The 16595-nt window shown below is 41.0% G+C and overlaps 1 protein-coding gene across 3 annotated transcripts; it reads right to left on the bottom strand.

Moving 5' to 3' along the window:
* Positions 1-185: 185 nt before the first annotated feature.
* Positions 186-15597, bottom strand: trappc11 (trafficking protein particle complex subunit 11). Of its 3 annotated transcripts, none has more exons than XM_069724638.1 (30): positions 15472-15597; positions 14454-14682; positions 13463-13632; positions 13211-13281; positions 12945-13059; positions 12746-12845; positions 12509-12582; positions 12139-12235; positions 11231-11364; positions 10782-10923; positions 10501-10594; positions 9480-9559; positions 7977-8055; positions 7595-7649; positions 7340-7485; positions 7035-7096; positions 6671-6803; positions 6216-6346; positions 5296-5421; positions 5021-5214; positions 4747-4895; positions 3442-3563; positions 3184-3303; positions 3003-3068; positions 2536-2692; positions 2277-2388; positions 1944-2035; positions 1564-1697; positions 801-968; positions 186-689 (listed from the first exon to the last, which is right to left on the bottom strand). In XM_069724638.1, the coding sequence occupies exons 2-30, from the start codon at positions 14658-14660 to the stop codon at positions 645-647; spliced, it is 3375 nt and encodes a 1124-aa protein (XP_069580739.1). In that variant the 5' UTR covers positions 14661-14682; positions 15472-15597; the 3' UTR covers positions 186-644. The 3 variants fall into 3 exon arrangements, 2 of the variants coding, with proteins under 2 accessions (XP_069580739.1, XP_069580740.1); XM_069724639.1 differs by lacking the exon at positions 15472-15597 and adding an exon at positions 15321-15464; XR_011312302.1 differs by lacking the exon at positions 186-689 and adding an exon at positions 1421-1483 and having other exon boundaries at positions 878-968.
* Positions 15598-16595: the final 998 nt, after the last annotated feature.

Raw genomic sequence — 16595 nt, 5'->3', positions numbered from 1 at the left:
ACAACAAAAGGTATAAAAATGAACACAGTTTATACAACCCTTAACATAGCACCACTGTAAATGTGTGTGCACATGTAAAAAATGCATGGCACTGTAATGTGGCTGCTGTGGATCACGGTCAAAGCCTTGGATCATATATTTTGTTAGATATTACTAAAAAATGTTCCCCACTTTTCCAGAATTAAACAGATCCTCTATTTCTTTGCTGCAGTGCATTGTGGGGTAATTGTACACTTAATTGTCTCACATTTCCACTGTTAAGAATTTGAAAATAACATGAGAAAACGACACCGTACATTTACATCACTTCAATTTTATCAAACCTTCGTCACATTCATGTATTACACGCTACCCAAATTTTAATATAGCTCACAACAGATTCACACATGATTTTCACTTCCAAATGAACATCAGAGTATCACGTCATTTATCAGCTGTCTGCTCATGTCACGTCTTCACATTCATTCTGAGCACAATCGCTGCAAACAAATGTCTCCTGACGTTTGGTCAACAGATGGTTTTCATGGTGTGTTTTTACAGAACAATGAGAAACAAATAGTGTTAATAATGAAATCTCTGTGGAATCATACTTCTAAAACAATACAATGTAGCTTTGTTCTTGCATTTACAGTTTAATTTTCTCCTCAAGCTGCTGCAATGGAGGCGTCATCCAGTTGTCGGCCCTGAGGCTGTGGAGAAGGACAGAAAACGATGCATTACAACGACGGTGAATATCCTCACATTCAGAGAACGGTGGCGGCCAGCTCGGTGATTTGTACGCATTTCTGTGTGCGCGTTACCTTGACGAAGATGCGTTGGGGCAGGAAGCGTCTCAGTGTGTGTGTATTGGAGGTCGGGCAACGTGGCAGGCTGATGTTGAGCTGTGGTAGTGTTTGGTAACCAGCCATCAGTGGGTAATAGTTATACAGCATCTGCTGCGCTGAACCAGGGAGGATACGGAGACGGACCTGCAAGCACACGCACACGCACACGCACACACACACACACACACACACACACACACACACATGCATCTGTCACTCAAATGCACATTTTTAGCTTCTACAAAGTGAATACATATTTGTGCCTCTATTGATTAAGTTAATCAATAATAGCATGAAAACTACTAAATTCAGAACAAGGTCAAATAATTGGATTTTAGTTAAAGAAATTGGCACATTTGTAAAAGGTCAGTCTGCCCAATTTATTCCATTCCATTTTATTTAAAAATGTTTTATTCCAAAACTGTATCTGCCTGTTTGTTGTTCAGCTGGACTGACAGCTGTCAATTATTCACAGTACAAAGCTGAGACTGTCTAAAAAGAGTCTTAGTTGGCTTCTGACACAGTTCTGTGATCTTAGCATGTATTCAACAGTTAATAGACTGTTGCTGGTCCGGTGCTCACAAAGACGTGTGTACCTCAGGCGCTGAGGATGATCAAACGATAAAACTTCCGCAGAAGAAGAATTGGGCCTACGCAGCCTGAAGCAGGACGACACCACCAAAAGTTTCCTTTCAGTTCATATGACATAATGTTCATTGCTGTGTGTGTGCGGTTGTACCTGTTTGAGTCCAGAGAACATGAAGGCATCGGACGGTTCGACGGCCATCTCCACCTCCTGCACCAGAGCAGTTCTGTTCTCTATGCGGTACCGAACTGGAAGAGACTCTCTGACCCGCCCGAAGGAAGGCAAATCTACACCAAAACAAAAAACATGTAGAAATATGATCATAACATACGACACTGCTGACTGTTAGAGGTGAATTCATTAAGAAATAGTTTAGTGAAAAGACTAAAAAGTACGTTGAACATATGGATAACATATGCAAAAATAGCTCCAAGATGACAGATATGAACAAAAAAGCATTACATGTCATAGGACGTCATTTTAAAAATGTGTACAAATACGATATGTGTATTCAGTCCACTGTGTATACTGACCAGCGTGGATGTAGAGCGGGACAGACTCCAGGATGACATGAGGTAGAGTGACTGTAGTTTGGATGAGAGGGCTGTCTGGACTGGACGACTGTCTGTTTAACAGAGTTGACACGTTTAAAGACCGTTCCTACCAACTCATCACCCGGAAACATCTTCTAAAGAGCGTGGTGTGTGTGTGTGTGTGTGTGTGTGTGTGTGTGTGTGTGTGTGTGTGTGTGTGTGTGTGTGTGTGTGTGTGTGTGTGTGTGTGTGTGTGTGTGTGTGTGTGTGTGTGTGTGTGTGTGTGTGTGTGTGTGTGTGTGTGTGTGTGTGTGTGCGTGCGTGTGCCTGTACCTCCTCCATGATATCAGATACTGTCCTGTAGCCACAGTGTTATTGCCGTCGGTCAGTGATGGACATCGGAGACAGAAACACTCACTGGCACACTCGCCTGTCTGAAGAACCGCTGAGCACGTGCACACACACACACACACACACACACGCACACACACACACAAACACACACATAATGTGCTTAAAGGCGTGGGATTTACATTTCATGTTTCAATCTGAACAAGTGTTTGTAAAACAACTTTTAAAACTAGTCCAGTACCTTCCTGTAACTGTGACTGAAGTTGCGGTGTGTTGCTGGTCATCGTCTGCAGCTGCAGAGAAGACGAGGTCAGCAGAAGTGGCCACGGAGATGACGAGAGGATGTCTGTCATCAGCAGGAAAGGAATGTCCACCGCCACCCGATCCAACGGCTCAAACTGCAAAGATGCACAGAGAAGCAGAGATTAACGCCACTTCATCAACTCTACAAACAAAACGCCTGCTGCCAGACCACCATAACCTTAAGATATACCATACAAACATAAAGTAGATTTCCATAGTCATCATCAATCATTGCCACAAAATTCTACAGAAGTCAAAGAGACAAAATCACTCTGTTTTGAAACTGTCTCATGCAAAAGGAAGATGTGGCAGCACACAATCAATGACACTGGTTTGTTTTTTTTGGAACTATAGTAGAAAAGTGGATAAAAACTAAGAGTAAAAATCTCAGCAATACATACACACCTTGGTGGATACAAACTTGACTGTCACCTCGAATGGGACCACCGACTCTATAGTTACAGTCTCGTCCTGGAAGATGACAAAACAAAGGAGACGTACACCAGATGAGAAAAAAAAAAGTGCTGATCCAAAAGACCGAGGGTTAAAATCCCGGACAATGTGTGTATCAGATGAGGCGCTCCACCTTGTGACATTTGCACACGATCTGCCGTCCTTCCACTGTGGTATCGATGCTGTAGGCCACGTGGAACAGAAAGATCCTCGGTCCGGTTGACACGCACCTCACATACACACACTTCTCCAACTAGAGGCGAACACACACACAGCATGGATACAGAAATTACTACTTCTCACTGTGTAGGAGCTGAACACAGGCAGGCCTGGAAATGTTGTGTTACCCACAGAGTTGATGGAAAACAGTTCCTGGTCAATGAATGTGTACCTTTTCTCCTGGTTTCAGATCTCCCAGAGGAACATCAGGGAGCAGAGCAGGCGCACTGTCGTCACATATTTTAGAGCCGTCGAGTGTCACGTGGGTGGTCTGGCCGAGATTGGCATCCTGGCCTGAACGGACCGATCAAGATACACAAAATCAATGCAGTGCTTTCCACAGAGTTTTCTTTGGAGGGATGCCCAGGTATATTAACAGCCAGCCAAGTAGATCTGGCGACCCATTTTCATTGTTCCATCGATCTGAGAGAACGACGCTACCCAAGACTGATTTACGAGTGGACAATCTTTTCTGGCTCATCCCGCTAACAAAAAGTTGGATGTTTGGGGTTGACGTCTGTCAATCGATAAATTAATGTCATTGTCTTTTTTTGGCACTTACAGTAATGTAGCGAGTTGTAGTTTTTGACAGCTGGAGTAACATTATGGTCTCTTAACCTGTCTCTCCTCTGCTCTGCGTTTCATGACGGTCATGAAACGCAGAGCAGAGGAGATGAGGGAAACTCACTGTCTCGCTCTGCAATGCCGCCGTATTACGAGGCTTTGACTTAGTCTTGTGTTTCTTTCACGGGGAACGGAAGAGGGTTGGCGACCAAACTATTTTGGCCATACACAAGCTGCGTGAACAACGGTAACCGAAATGGGACTTTAGGCTTCTCTGTGCGCAGCCGAACAGCTTTTTTCTACCGATAACTTGTATGTGAGGCATTTGGGGAACATGGTATATTGTAGCATCTACCAATAGTCTGCATGTGTGGCATTTAGGTGACATCTGTAAATTGTAGCTACAGAAAATAACCTAAATTACGCTCTCCCCCTCTAAAACAATATCAGCAAGCAATGCACACGCACGCGCGCGCGCGCGCACACACACACACACACACACACACACACACACACACACACACACACACACACACACACACACACACACACACACGAGTCACACAACTGACAGATACAGTGATTCATTTGTTGATACAGATTTCTCAATTCCAATTTGTAGAACGGATGCTGTTATAACAAAGGAGTACAATGTAACTACTGTTATGAAAAGCTTTTAAGGTTCAACATTTTGTGAAATATAGATCATTTCTTTCAGAGAAGTTTCTGAGATGAGAAGCTGGATGGGAAGCTGAAAGCTTAACTTAGCATAAAGCATAAAAAGAGGGAGAAACAGCGAGCTTGGCTCTGCCCGAGGGTAAAATAAACACTTGCTTTTTTAATTGGTACAGAAACTAAATGTAAAAAATTACAATTTATGGTATCAAGGAAAGCTCCACTTGTATCAGTGTACCTGGTTTGAGACCGGCTGTCAGTTTAACATCCTTAACCACGGCCTCCTCCTGTGATTGGACGGTGAAGCTGATGCTGTACATTTCATTGATGAGTGCAGGCGGCTGGTGGCTCAGCTGAACAGAGATCTTCGGGACTCTGGAGATGATCCTAAACATTCATAAACAGCAAACGTTTTGGTTGATGTCATCCCAGCGTGGATATTAACGGACGCCATACGGATGTCATGTTAATGACAACATTTTCAGTCACACTGAGATTGTGTCGTGACCTACATGGTGCTGTGCTGCATGTTCAGGCTGTCCCAGTCCAGCTCCTGTCGCGCCTCAATGCCCCTCCCCCATCGCCGCGACGACCTGCTGGCCTGCAAGGCTTCATGGGTAGAGGCGGCGTCTCCACCTGCACCTCTCCAGCTCAGAAACACACAGCGGCCGCTGTCGCTGCCCAGCATCACCTCGATCCCCGTCATCTAAAGCACATGGACAGTTAATCACACTTTCCGTCTCTGCATGTCTCAATCTAAGAACACCGAACACAGAAATATCCTCACCTCTATCTTCTTGCCAACATCTTCAGTTTTTGCGACAAAGCTGAAGTTATAGCATTTGATTTTTCCTGGTAACAGGGTCATACTCTCCTGCCCTGATGACTCCACCACACACCACTGGTTGTACTCCTAAAAACACAAATGTCCACAGAACTGACTTAACATTTTAAGATGATAATTCATTCTTACCTCTTCTGTTTTCTTTAGAAAAATAGTTTCGCTCCGTTTCACTGTATCATGTCCAAATTAAAAAGAAGTACGGAGAAAATTCCCGACATTTGCCCTTTAAATCTCACAGAACCTGCCGTTTGCCTTTTTCATTAATACCTGAATAAATCACTGATGGTTCTACAGCATGGAAGAAATCAGTTGAAAACTAAGTTGGACTTTTTATTGGATCCAATCAAACAGTGCTTTTGTTGACTGCAGATGAGAACACTGTTCATTTCGCCAAAACAAAAAGTAAAAAGTGTTCATTGACAAACAATTTTTCACAACAAAATGTGTCTAAAACTAAATAAAAACTATCATTGTGATTGTTAACAAAAAGCCTCTTTCATTCAGCAAAGTTGTGTCTGTCTGTCATTAATATTTTCTGACGTTACTGGTTCTTGGAATCAACCGCTGTGGATGTGTCAGTAATGTTCATGTTTGGTCCGTTGGTCTTTGGTGTCGCCGCGTTCTCAGACACAATGAGCTCCAGGATTGTTAAAGGTCAACCATCTGAATCTTTCTCTTAATGTTCACTAAAGTTATCACTCTGTTATTGTGATCTAACAATTGAGTTTTTCTCAGTATAAATTCATCATTCATGTGAACCGCTAGTCCTGGCTGATGTTGTTTGTTTACTTCTGGAAAAGGGTCCGGAGACAGGAGCGTAGGACATCAGGGAGAAAGGTGCTTATTACATTTAGAAGTGATACCTGATTACTGAGGCTGACAGCCAGCTTGTTGAATGATAGCGGATGAGGACAGTCGGCTCGGAGGAAGACCTGCAGCTGGATGGGCTGATCCACATGGAAACTGGGGGACTGGAATTTGGCCTTACACTGGACTGGAGTGAGAGCAGTAATTACAACACTTTAAAAAATACACATATTATACAACTTATAACTGGGAATGTATGCCTCACTGAAAATTAAAAGGTAAATTATTAGCGTCCTGTTTGGGGTTTCCATTTAAAATGGCAAAAAGGAATAAATCAGGAAAAGAAATGATCCAGATGTTTCCTATTTTATGACAATATATAGATCTCGAATCCAGGGAGGAATATTTGCTGCAGTCAGTATTTTCTTGCCAACATGTCCTCGATGAATGTGGAGGAGATAAAAGTGAGATCAGTTACTTTGAGTAAAACATGGAGTGTGTGTTTACTAACTGAATGGGATGTAGTCCTGCACTTCGATAGTCAACTCATTCAATCCAGCCAGAGCCGTGCGGTCGTTCCACAGCGACCTGGCTGCGCTAACAGAAGAGGGATCGCACTCCGGCTCGGCATCAGGGACCTCGTTCTGAAAGCAGAATGGAAATGTGCATGGATGACATAAAAAAAATACCTCACTGATGTGCTAATAGCTGTAAACCTACATGTCTCGTATTTACTTGATACCCCCAAAGCACATAGCAGTATTCAAACAGGACGTATGTTAGTTATTTTAACCCGAGATTATCTGGTGTAAATCCCCTGGATAATTATCTTATGTGCTGAATATGTTGTGTTCAGCAAAGGAATCTCTTCTCACCGTGAGGACTTTGATGAGATTCTTCTCAATCCTCGACTTTTGCTCTTCCTTCAAGGTTGAAGCTACAGGACAGGATACAGTATATTATAGTAACTGTTTTGTTTTGGGTTTTTTTTGGTCTAATTGTTTTGTTTAATACAAAAATGTAATGTGTCATCTTACACATCTTGCAATTATCAGATCTATCACAAATAAATCAGTTCAAGTTGAAGTTAAATGGAAAGTTAGAAAGTTTCTATACTGAATGAAAACTGCATTCGCTCCAACTATTGCTAACAATGGTTCAGTGTAACATTGCTGCCTACCTCTGCCCAGCAGCTCCATGCAGTAAATGATGTAGTCCTTAACACTGGCCATCAGATAAGCACAGCGCAGAGCCGTGGTCAGTATGGTGGTGAGGAGACCCCACCATCGCTCTGTCCGATAGTCACACATCACGTAGTCCAACAGCCTGACGACAGAACACACACACGATCACTCAGGCAACTAAAACTCCCGTAGGGACCTGCAACCAAGGGAGAGAGTAGACTTGTTCTTTAAAACACCAGCGTCCGACTTACTTTAGGGCTTTGGTGTAGTCTTTCGCATGGTAGTATTCCTCTCCCATCTGCACCACTACAAAGGAGACAAATACAAAGACGTGGTGGACTGTGACGAGGTTAAAGAAAACAAGGGGCAAATAAAGCCTTTTATGCAACAACAAAATGCTCTTTAATGGTTGGAAAAATTAAATCTGTTTAAAAGAGGAACTCATGTCACTATGTAATCACATACATTAACATTGTGTCAACATTTTTCATACCCTACATGCAAAAACAAAAATTACTAGCTGATAAGAGCAAGGGTTAAATTATTCAAGAGAGAAAGGTAACCTGGCAGTGACTGAAAATGTGAATATATAACTCACTATAAAATACAAAAATACAAAGCAATGATACGCACTGAGGTGACTCTTCATTCGAGGGCACTTGTACTTCTTAAACTGGGCAACAGCATTACTGAGAAGTGCTATTATCAGCTCCTGTAAGAGCAGGGACAGAGAGATGTATGTTTTAATACAGCAGTACAAAACAATCACACAGTAGCTAGAGAAAGTACAAACACTGGGGCATTTTTTTGAATGAAGAGATGTGATCACAACGGCTATATAGAAGACCTGGAGGTCCATCTTACTGAAACATGTGAAGCTTTTTGTGCTCTCGGTTTTGAAAAAACTTATTTGTTAATGAAAACATTGCAACTGTGATTCAGTATTAACAGAAAAGCCCACAATGTTTCCTTCTCCAGACTCTTCTAAGCCACCAGACTCCCTTGACAAAAACCCTAATTTTACCTCCCAAAACTACCACTGCCTCGGTTGGTTAGTTAGTTCATGTTTCTGTGGAATTTTGATGGTGTTTTAACATTTTAGTTCAGATTCTAAACTATCTAACAGTCTGTTTTTTTTAAACATCTGATGGCGACGTAACAGTACAGTTCCCCGTCACATTCTATATATAGCGTAAAGCAAACTAATATAAAGTTTTTAAGATGAGCCTTTGTATACGTGGTTCAAATAAGTATTTTTTGCTGACCCGTCCACAGCAAATCTTCACCTGCTAGATCAGCAACTCCTTTATTCTAAGACAGGGGTCTTCAACGTTTTTCAGGCCAAAGACCCCCAAACTGATAGAGAGATGGAGCAGGGACCCCCTACTATATATATTGTATAAAATTGTGTTTTATATTAAACTGGAGGAGTGCAGGAGGCTTGGAGGGACAGGTCCAGGCTAGTCTCACGCTGCGAGTGTCCAGCATGAGAGAGCTCCTGTGTCACTGAATGTGTCCATTTCTGACTGAAAGATAACATCTTCTGCCTCCATTTATCCATTTGCTACAATATGTTGGATTGAAAAAAATAAAAATGAAAAATTGTCCAATCAACCAAAAATTCCACGGACCCCCTGTTGAAGACCTCTGTTCGAAGAGGTCGAATTATCATTTTTTTGTCAAGGGAATAACGGTGCAGTTCTCCAGTGGGAACAGACTGTCTGATGGCAATGTAAAGGGGTCAACCAATCACAAATGCACTAGGCGAGTAACTACCTGAAAGTAGGAGCTAAAATAGCTCCTCCTAGTTCTACGAACTGCAATGATTCTCAGTTCCTGCAGTGTTGTCATGAAAAAGAGGATCCTTCCTCCCACAGTTCTTACAGCTATTAAAAAAAAGTTCCTGTGATCCGGAAGCCCCTCATTAGTTCTTCTACCAGTTAAAAAAAAGACTCAGTGGGAGACCGTAATTCAAACCATAACACCGACTCGGCACAAGGATGCACAAGAGGGATTATTCTACAAATGCCCGTTAAAATGTTATAATCACATTTGAATTGTGCTGCGAGTGATTTTAAGTTGTCTAACGGCTACAGTGAGACCACCGCTGTGTATTCAGTGTGTGTGGGTTCTCACCGAATGCGGTACGTCTCTCTCCTTAATCTGCAGGGCTATGATCCCCGTTTTCTCCTTCTCTGCATCTGGAGGATCAATACCTGAAAATACAACCATACAGACGTCCTGATTTACCCATACATCTCAAACCATAGTGGAAAGACTTTCACTCAAAATGTGGCACGTATTTGATCAAACATTAAGAAAATCCGCAAAAAGAAAATGCAAATTAATAGCCATCTCCATCCACAACCATTTAAAAGATAAACAACTGGTAATTCTCCATAAAAACATTCCCCATTAAAACACCGCACATGAAGAGAGAGCAATGAGATGACAATTTAATGAGGGACAGCCAAACCTCAAACAACAAAAAATTATGAACAAAACATGACAGAAATATGTCATTTCCATTAGTTGCATGTGTGAATGAGAAGAGATTGCAGTTTCCTCATCACTCCACACAGATCTGATGTTCTTCTCTATTTTTCATCCCTCCAGTGGAGCAGAAACTTCAGTGGATGTTGAAGTCGTACGCTTCACGTACATCATCACTTATAGACTTTCTGTTTACATTGTGAAGTTCTGCTGTAAGGACTTAAATGTGTTAAGTGACATGAAATAACATGTGTTGTGATTTGGCACTATATAAATAAAATTGAATTGAATTGAATTCTACTGTGTCACATTTTTGCTTTTATTGATCAAATCTTCTCAACAAAGCAAGACACTTTGCAATATGTACTTTTTTTTTTTTTTTACCTCTGATGTTAACATTCAAGGGTTTTTATCCATGAATTGCAAGTGCGTAAAAACAGGTGGGTTGAAATTAACGTATAAGGATTTCTGCATTGCCAAGACTATTGGCTGGTCCTCACAAAGACTTGTTGAAGGGTTCAGGCTGGATCCAGTTTTAGGTCAGGGTTCGAGGTACGGTTGGGCTTGTGATCATTTTAGTCAAGGTAAGAGGCAAAGGAAGGACTGAAGACAATAAGGGTCCCGACAAAGATAGAAAAACATGCGCATGTGTGTATGAACATACTCTGGTGTCCTTGTCTCCACGGTCTCTGGCCGTAGAAGTCCAGTCCTCCATTCTGGGTGTCCAGTGGGTCGGGGGAGGGATAACTCACTCCCGCCTAGAACAACCAACCCATCAAATTAAACCATTAACATTGAACATACAACGCTGTCACTCAGGTCAGGAAGTAGGATTTGGGTTCATTTCATTTGTGCTAGTCTTAGCATGGAAGGTATTCTATGTAGCAGTAAGATTATTAACCGCAGTAGTACTACTGGTATAGTCGGAGTTAGTGGCACCGTCACCTGACAGAGCTGCTGTGCCTGTTGCTTTCTGTCCTGGCTGTAACAGGCAGCCTGCTGGTAGTAGAAACCAGGGTTCTGGGTCTGGATGGCTGTCAGACCCAACTTTATCGCTTCATCGAAGAGCTCACCGAACGACTGGAACCTGTTAGGAAGCAGAGATGATGACACAATCGGGACCTGGTGCCGTGATATATGGGCATTATATAGTAATGCTACTTGTCTGCCTTCAGCAGAGGGAAAGATTTATCCCTCGTACAACTCACTCAGTCTCAAATATTTTTGAAAATGGCCCCAAAGGTAAGGTAAGAAGAAAATGTCATTGCGGAAACATATTAGGATTTTTTTTTTTTTTTTTTACTAGCACTGCCATTATAAGACATTTTTATTCTTAAGTTTTAATTACTTTGAAATGTTACATGCGGGGTATGACAATAACGTATGTATCTCACTGTTTGGACATCCATGCAGCGTGCTCGAAGGACAGTTCAGCACTGCCGATCTTCTTCTTACACAAGTCAATGTGCTTCCGGAACTGAGCTATAGCATCCAGAGGAGTGTTATGCTGGAAACACAGGCGGCAGATCTAAAAAAGACCAGAGAGAGAGAGAGAGATATGAAATGTGGGTGAATGGTTGGTAACTGGAGACCTGCATCTGGTTGAGGCTCCCTAATAAACCACAATGATCCAAATCGTCAGGTGAGGAGGCACCGAGTTGAGCTGCAACATGGCGCAAAAATTAACAGAGGGCTATAAACTTTTACAAAGGCTCATCTCTAAATGACTCTGCCACAAAATGAACTGTGATGGCAGAAGACAGAAAAGAGTAGCTTGTAAATAATGTTTTGTTTTAGAAATTCCAACTTTATTTCAAGATCTAAAGAAGTCCTCACCCCACGTTTCCTATCTGTATCTCCACTGTCACCGTCATTAAAGGCACAAATATCCAAAAATAACATTTAAAAATGAAACTGATGTGATTTTAAAAACAAATAATTTAGTTCCAACCATCTTTAACTTATATTTTTGACTATTCATTGTTTGTACGATGCTACATAGTTTTTTTTTGTCTTGGCTACATTTTCATGCTATTTTCAACAGAATTTGTTTTTCTTACTTCACCGGCTGATTCTTTTTTTTTTTTTGCTTCAGGTTAGCAAATGCAAACTTTTTAACAGAATATTTTGTGTTGTTTCTAGTAAAAGCATTTTTTTTTTTCCCTAGTAACCAGGATGCACAATTTTTTTTTTTTTTAATTTGATCTTCACAAAATGAGAAAAAAAGTTTCTAAAATGTTAAGTATTCAAAAAGAGAAAAAAAACACAAATCAAATATAGAAGAAAGGAAACAGAGATGTACCTTGTAGTTGATAAATCCCGCCATAGTTTTGATCTCCAACATGTTGGTCTCGTGCGCTCTGAGCTCATGTACAAGACTGTAAGCAGTTCTGTAGTATCTACACAAAAGCACACAGACGAACTTCAGGGATTTAACTTCCTACGCACAAACACTTTTTGAATATTACACACTTGGAACATTTTACATAAATGTCGGGTTTAGCAAACACACGGACACGTTGCACTGCTTTCTGTTTCTCAGCAGGTTGTCATAAACGCAAAAACTGCAAGATGAAAACTTTTTAGTGATTTCTTTGAAAGTCACTTGAACCACAACAAAGAACAAGTTGGTTTTTTTTGCATCCATTGTGAATCTCTGGGTTCAGACTTACTTGAGAGCATTCTGAGTGTCCTGTTTCAGTTCACTGAAGAAAGCAATTTTAAACTGGTGTCTCACAAACAGCAGCTGAGACAAAGAAAAGAGACAGAGGTGAATTTATCAGTGGCTCCTCAGTAGTCTGCTTACATCCTGAGCAGCTCTGTAAAGTGTCGGTATAGTGCATTCATCTTCAGTAATATTTCAAATGTTTCTCCTCTCCAGTTGTGGGGGAAGAAGCGTGTGTTCATACCTGATGGGTTGTCTTGTTGAGGAACTCTTTGTGCGATTTGACGCGACGGATCTCGGTGTAATAGTACGTCTGCGCGTGTTCGTAAAAGGCGTTCTCCAACCTTCAGAATCACATCGATACACACAGAGATTTCAGGTCACATGCTCATCATTCTCGCTTTTAATCAAACTATCACCGGTTTAATGAAATATGTAGGTACCTTATAATGTAGCCCACTAAGTGGTCGGTGTGCGGCAGAACAAAGAGGCTCTTGCCAGACAGATCACAAGCATTACAAAGAGCTGATGCTCTCTCTGATGCCACCAGGTCCTCTCCTGCACAAACAAGAAGAAAACAGATGTTTTTTTGGCTTGAAGAAAAACAGTCTAAAGGATAGTTTGGCTGAAAGTATAGGCAGTGCAACTTAAAGGGTTAGCTGCATGCGCGTATTTTAAAAGTCCCATATAATTTAGTAGAGGCCTTTACCTGGAGGTAGAGGAGTTTTCTTCTGGATTAGTACCACAGCCACTTTGGTGTTCCTGCCCTGAAGACTGGTCCTAAAAGACAATAAATAAAGCATAAACAGATGCACATAAAATTCACTGCACCCATGTTATTCTACTCGGGGTGTACAGAGCAGATTCAGTCAATGACGATGCATGTCAGCACGTATCAATCAGTGATGCAATTCCATACATTTTGGATTAAATAAATGGCAATTTTACAACTATCACCCACCTGACTATCTCCACTTTAGTCGCACATTCAGACTGTTTCTCTTTCCACTGTGGGTCATCCCAGTCCAGTTCATAGAACAGAACCACCAGAGCTGGTACCAGGTTCAGATGCTTATTCATCCAGCCTGTTTTCAGGATGCCTTTAGGGATGTACCACTCATAAGATGTTCGCTGGACAGACAAGAGAAGGTAAATCTGTTTCGAGGTATTTTTGCACAGTTTGTATGCACATGCAAACGGATATTGTGTTTCCATTGCCATGATAGGTTGGGTTTGTTAGGATATTATATTGTCTTTGTTTGTTGAACAAGTTACTTAATACTTTTGAAAGAAAGCTCAAAGCATATCTCTTTATATTAGCCTCTAACTAGCAACTATTGAAGCTCTCTTGCACCTGCCATGCACTTGAACTACCGCGCCTTTGAAATGCATATTGCTCATTTAATATTTTAACCATATATTTTGATAAAACTTAAAAAGACTGATATGTAAGTGAAAAGGGAATTTTAGTAGTGTACGAATGGGTTGGACCCGTGTGAGTTTTTAACCGAGGTTTAGCAGAAACCTGGCGGTACACTGACGAGTCTACCTTAAAGAATTTACTAAGACCACAGCAGAAAAGGAGATTTAATGTCTAGTGTATGACTGGGTAACATTATAGACTGTGTGAAGTAAAGTGCACAAGACGTACAACTGCTACAACTGCTTTTTCCACTAGTTCATATCACAAATTGAATTCTAGAGAATGACCCAAATCAAGTCTACTTGTATTTAATTTTATGCATTTTATCTGATCTTATACATTTTATGTTTCATCTCATTTATTTTCTATATTTTTAAATATTCCTTTATTTCTGTTTTTATGTGAAACACTGCATGTAATTCTCTTGCTGTGAAGCACTTTGAGCTGCATTTCTTAAATAAAAGGAGCTATGCAAATAAAGTTTTGTATTATTATTATAAATTCTCAGATTTCTCAGTACACCGCTCACCTTAGTGCGACACTTGGGGTATTCATGGTCTCCTGGGAGCACCTTGAAAGAGATGGGGACTCTGTCGGCACGACGATTGGCACAGAAGGCATCCCAAATAGCCCGATGCACAGCGTTGTACACCACATCCAGACCCGTTAAAGCCACAAAGGCCATGGGCCGACAACATAGCTCCGGAGGAAGGTCCCACTGGGAACCAGCCATCATGATGGTTCAACAACAGACACACCTACACGAGAAAGAGCAACATCAGATTGTCTTACACCAGTGTACATGATGGTGGCAGTTTATTTGTTCATGATTCATTGTGATTCATGATTTTCCATGAATACTTTGTTGTGTTTCAACAGTTTGGGGAGTGACATTTTTTTTTTTTTTTTTACGAAATTCATTAAAGCATGAATAAATAAATAAATAAATAAAACATATTGTTGATTATAAATGTAATTTGGTTCAGGAAATCAGTCGGTGTCACGATCTTTACGACATGATGACAGTCGAACCACGGAGACTTTATGGAGAACAACTTCAGTCACAAGACTGGGAGATTAGCGAACTGCCTGCTAACAATAACAGTTCAGTTGTTTACATCGTTCAGACCGCAGCTCGACTGTGTTTTTACAAAATCTCCGAAGATTTATATGTCTGTCATTGAAATAAACATCTTAGACATTCAAAAAGCGGATAACACTGTGCAGTTTTCGATTGCCAGATAAATACAGACCCGCTGAGATGAAAGCGGAACTGAGATAACTCAACAAGGCTCAAGCTAGTCGTAGTAGTTATTCTGTTGGCATTCCTCATAAATCAGATATAATAATTGACTGAGATATGTAAATTGTCAGAGTCCTTTAAAAGACAGCATACCGAAAGTTGCATTAATTCCAAGTTGAATTAGCAAGCTGCACCTACTAGACAGTTAGCTAACTAGTGGGCGAGGTTGCAAATGTACTCAGCGAGTATACGTCAATGCAGTTTTAGTTTCAGGCTGCACAACTTCGTTTTAGCCAAATCCCACCTCGGGTCACCATGAGACGACTAGTCACCGCTGTGTCAACTTCGACGACGCCCAATATGAAAGCTACTTTAGCAGCTGTTGTTGCTACTCTCGAGCTAGTTAGCTGCCTCCGGTGCAGAATCTAGAGTAACACTTCCGGTTCGACTTTTCAAAATGAAAGTGCTGTCAACAAATTAGTTTTAACAAGGAAAGCAAATGGAGAAAAAAAAGTCATCTGAGTGCGATTAGAAGATGTGCGTGTCCAGTGATGACAAAAACTGAGAAAGAGTGGCAGGTGATCCAGTTTCAACTCTCTTGATATAAACAAAAGAATAAAGGCTTAATACGAGTCTGAGGACCAGAACACATGAAAACATGATTGCAGTCATAAAGACAGAGTTAGAACAGGAACTAGTAGATTAAGAAGAAAAGTTAATTGTAGTCATCAGTCAGAAGCAGATGGCCAAGTTCAAAGATAATTGCATAAAAACTCTGTCGTTTTAGACAAAATTAGTCATTTCAGGGGTTCCAGTAGGCTATACATGAAAGTATGAAAAATGGTTTATTAAGGACAAAGTAGACTAGAAAACCTTATAATAGAATACGAAGGAGTGCCGACAGACAAGCTCTTCACAAGATCCTCTGATAGCGACCTGATCTAATGATTTGTTTACCCACTGTCCTTAGGCACTCAATGTCACAAATTCTATAATAATGGTAAAATGTACATTTATTATTTTATTTTACAACTGCCCTGTAAAGCAAATTGTAAATACTGATATGTGCCTTAAACTTATTTTCATTATTTAGTAAGCACTACTAAGACTGCTTTCTTTCACCTACACAATATTGTCCAAACTTTGTCAGAGTGATGCTGAAAAAAAGTTTCCAAAACTCCTGTGGAACTAGCTCCCAGTTTGGGTTTGGGACGCAGACACCCTCTATAGCTATACGATTAGGCTTAAAACGTTCCTTTTTGATGATGTTTATATTTAGGGCTGTCTCGATCACCCTGAACTATTCGTTAGCTGGTGTAGACTGAGGCGACTGAGGGAACTTCCATGATGCTGAGCACCTCTCCTCAACTTCTCTCTCTTTCACTCTCTGTGCATTTATATCCCACCACTGCATCTCATTATCTTTGT

The sequence above is a fragment of the Brachyistius frenatus genome, unplaced genomic scaffold, assembly GCF_029030835.1.
Source record: "Brachyistius frenatus isolate BFR_SWC_R1_liver_20210118 unplaced genomic scaffold, ASM2903083v1 Contig_386, whole genome shotgun sequence".
Lineage (NCBI taxonomy): Eukaryota > Metazoa > Chordata > Actinopteri > Embiotocidae > Brachyistius > Brachyistius frenatus.
The sequence above is the reverse complement of the archived record's forward strand: the minus strand, read 5'-3'. Positions and strand labels throughout refer to the sequence as shown.

What these genes read in the sequence shown, in the direction of transcription:
- trappc11 (XM_069724638.1), bottom strand. Translation starts at nt 14,660, where the DNA reads ATGATGGCTGGTTCCCAGTGGGACCTTCCTCCGGAGCTATGTTGTCGG. An exon ending in TTAGTGGGCTACATTATAAG is followed by an intron (nt 12,846 to 12,944) that starts GTACCTACATAT and finishes GTGATTCTGAAG; the next exon opens with GTTGGAGAACGCCTTTTACG. An exon ending in ATGTTGGCAAGAAGATAGAG is followed by an intron (nt 5,215 to 5,295) that starts GTGAGGATATTT and finishes CATGTGCTTTAG; the next exon opens with ATGACGGGGATCGAGGTGAT.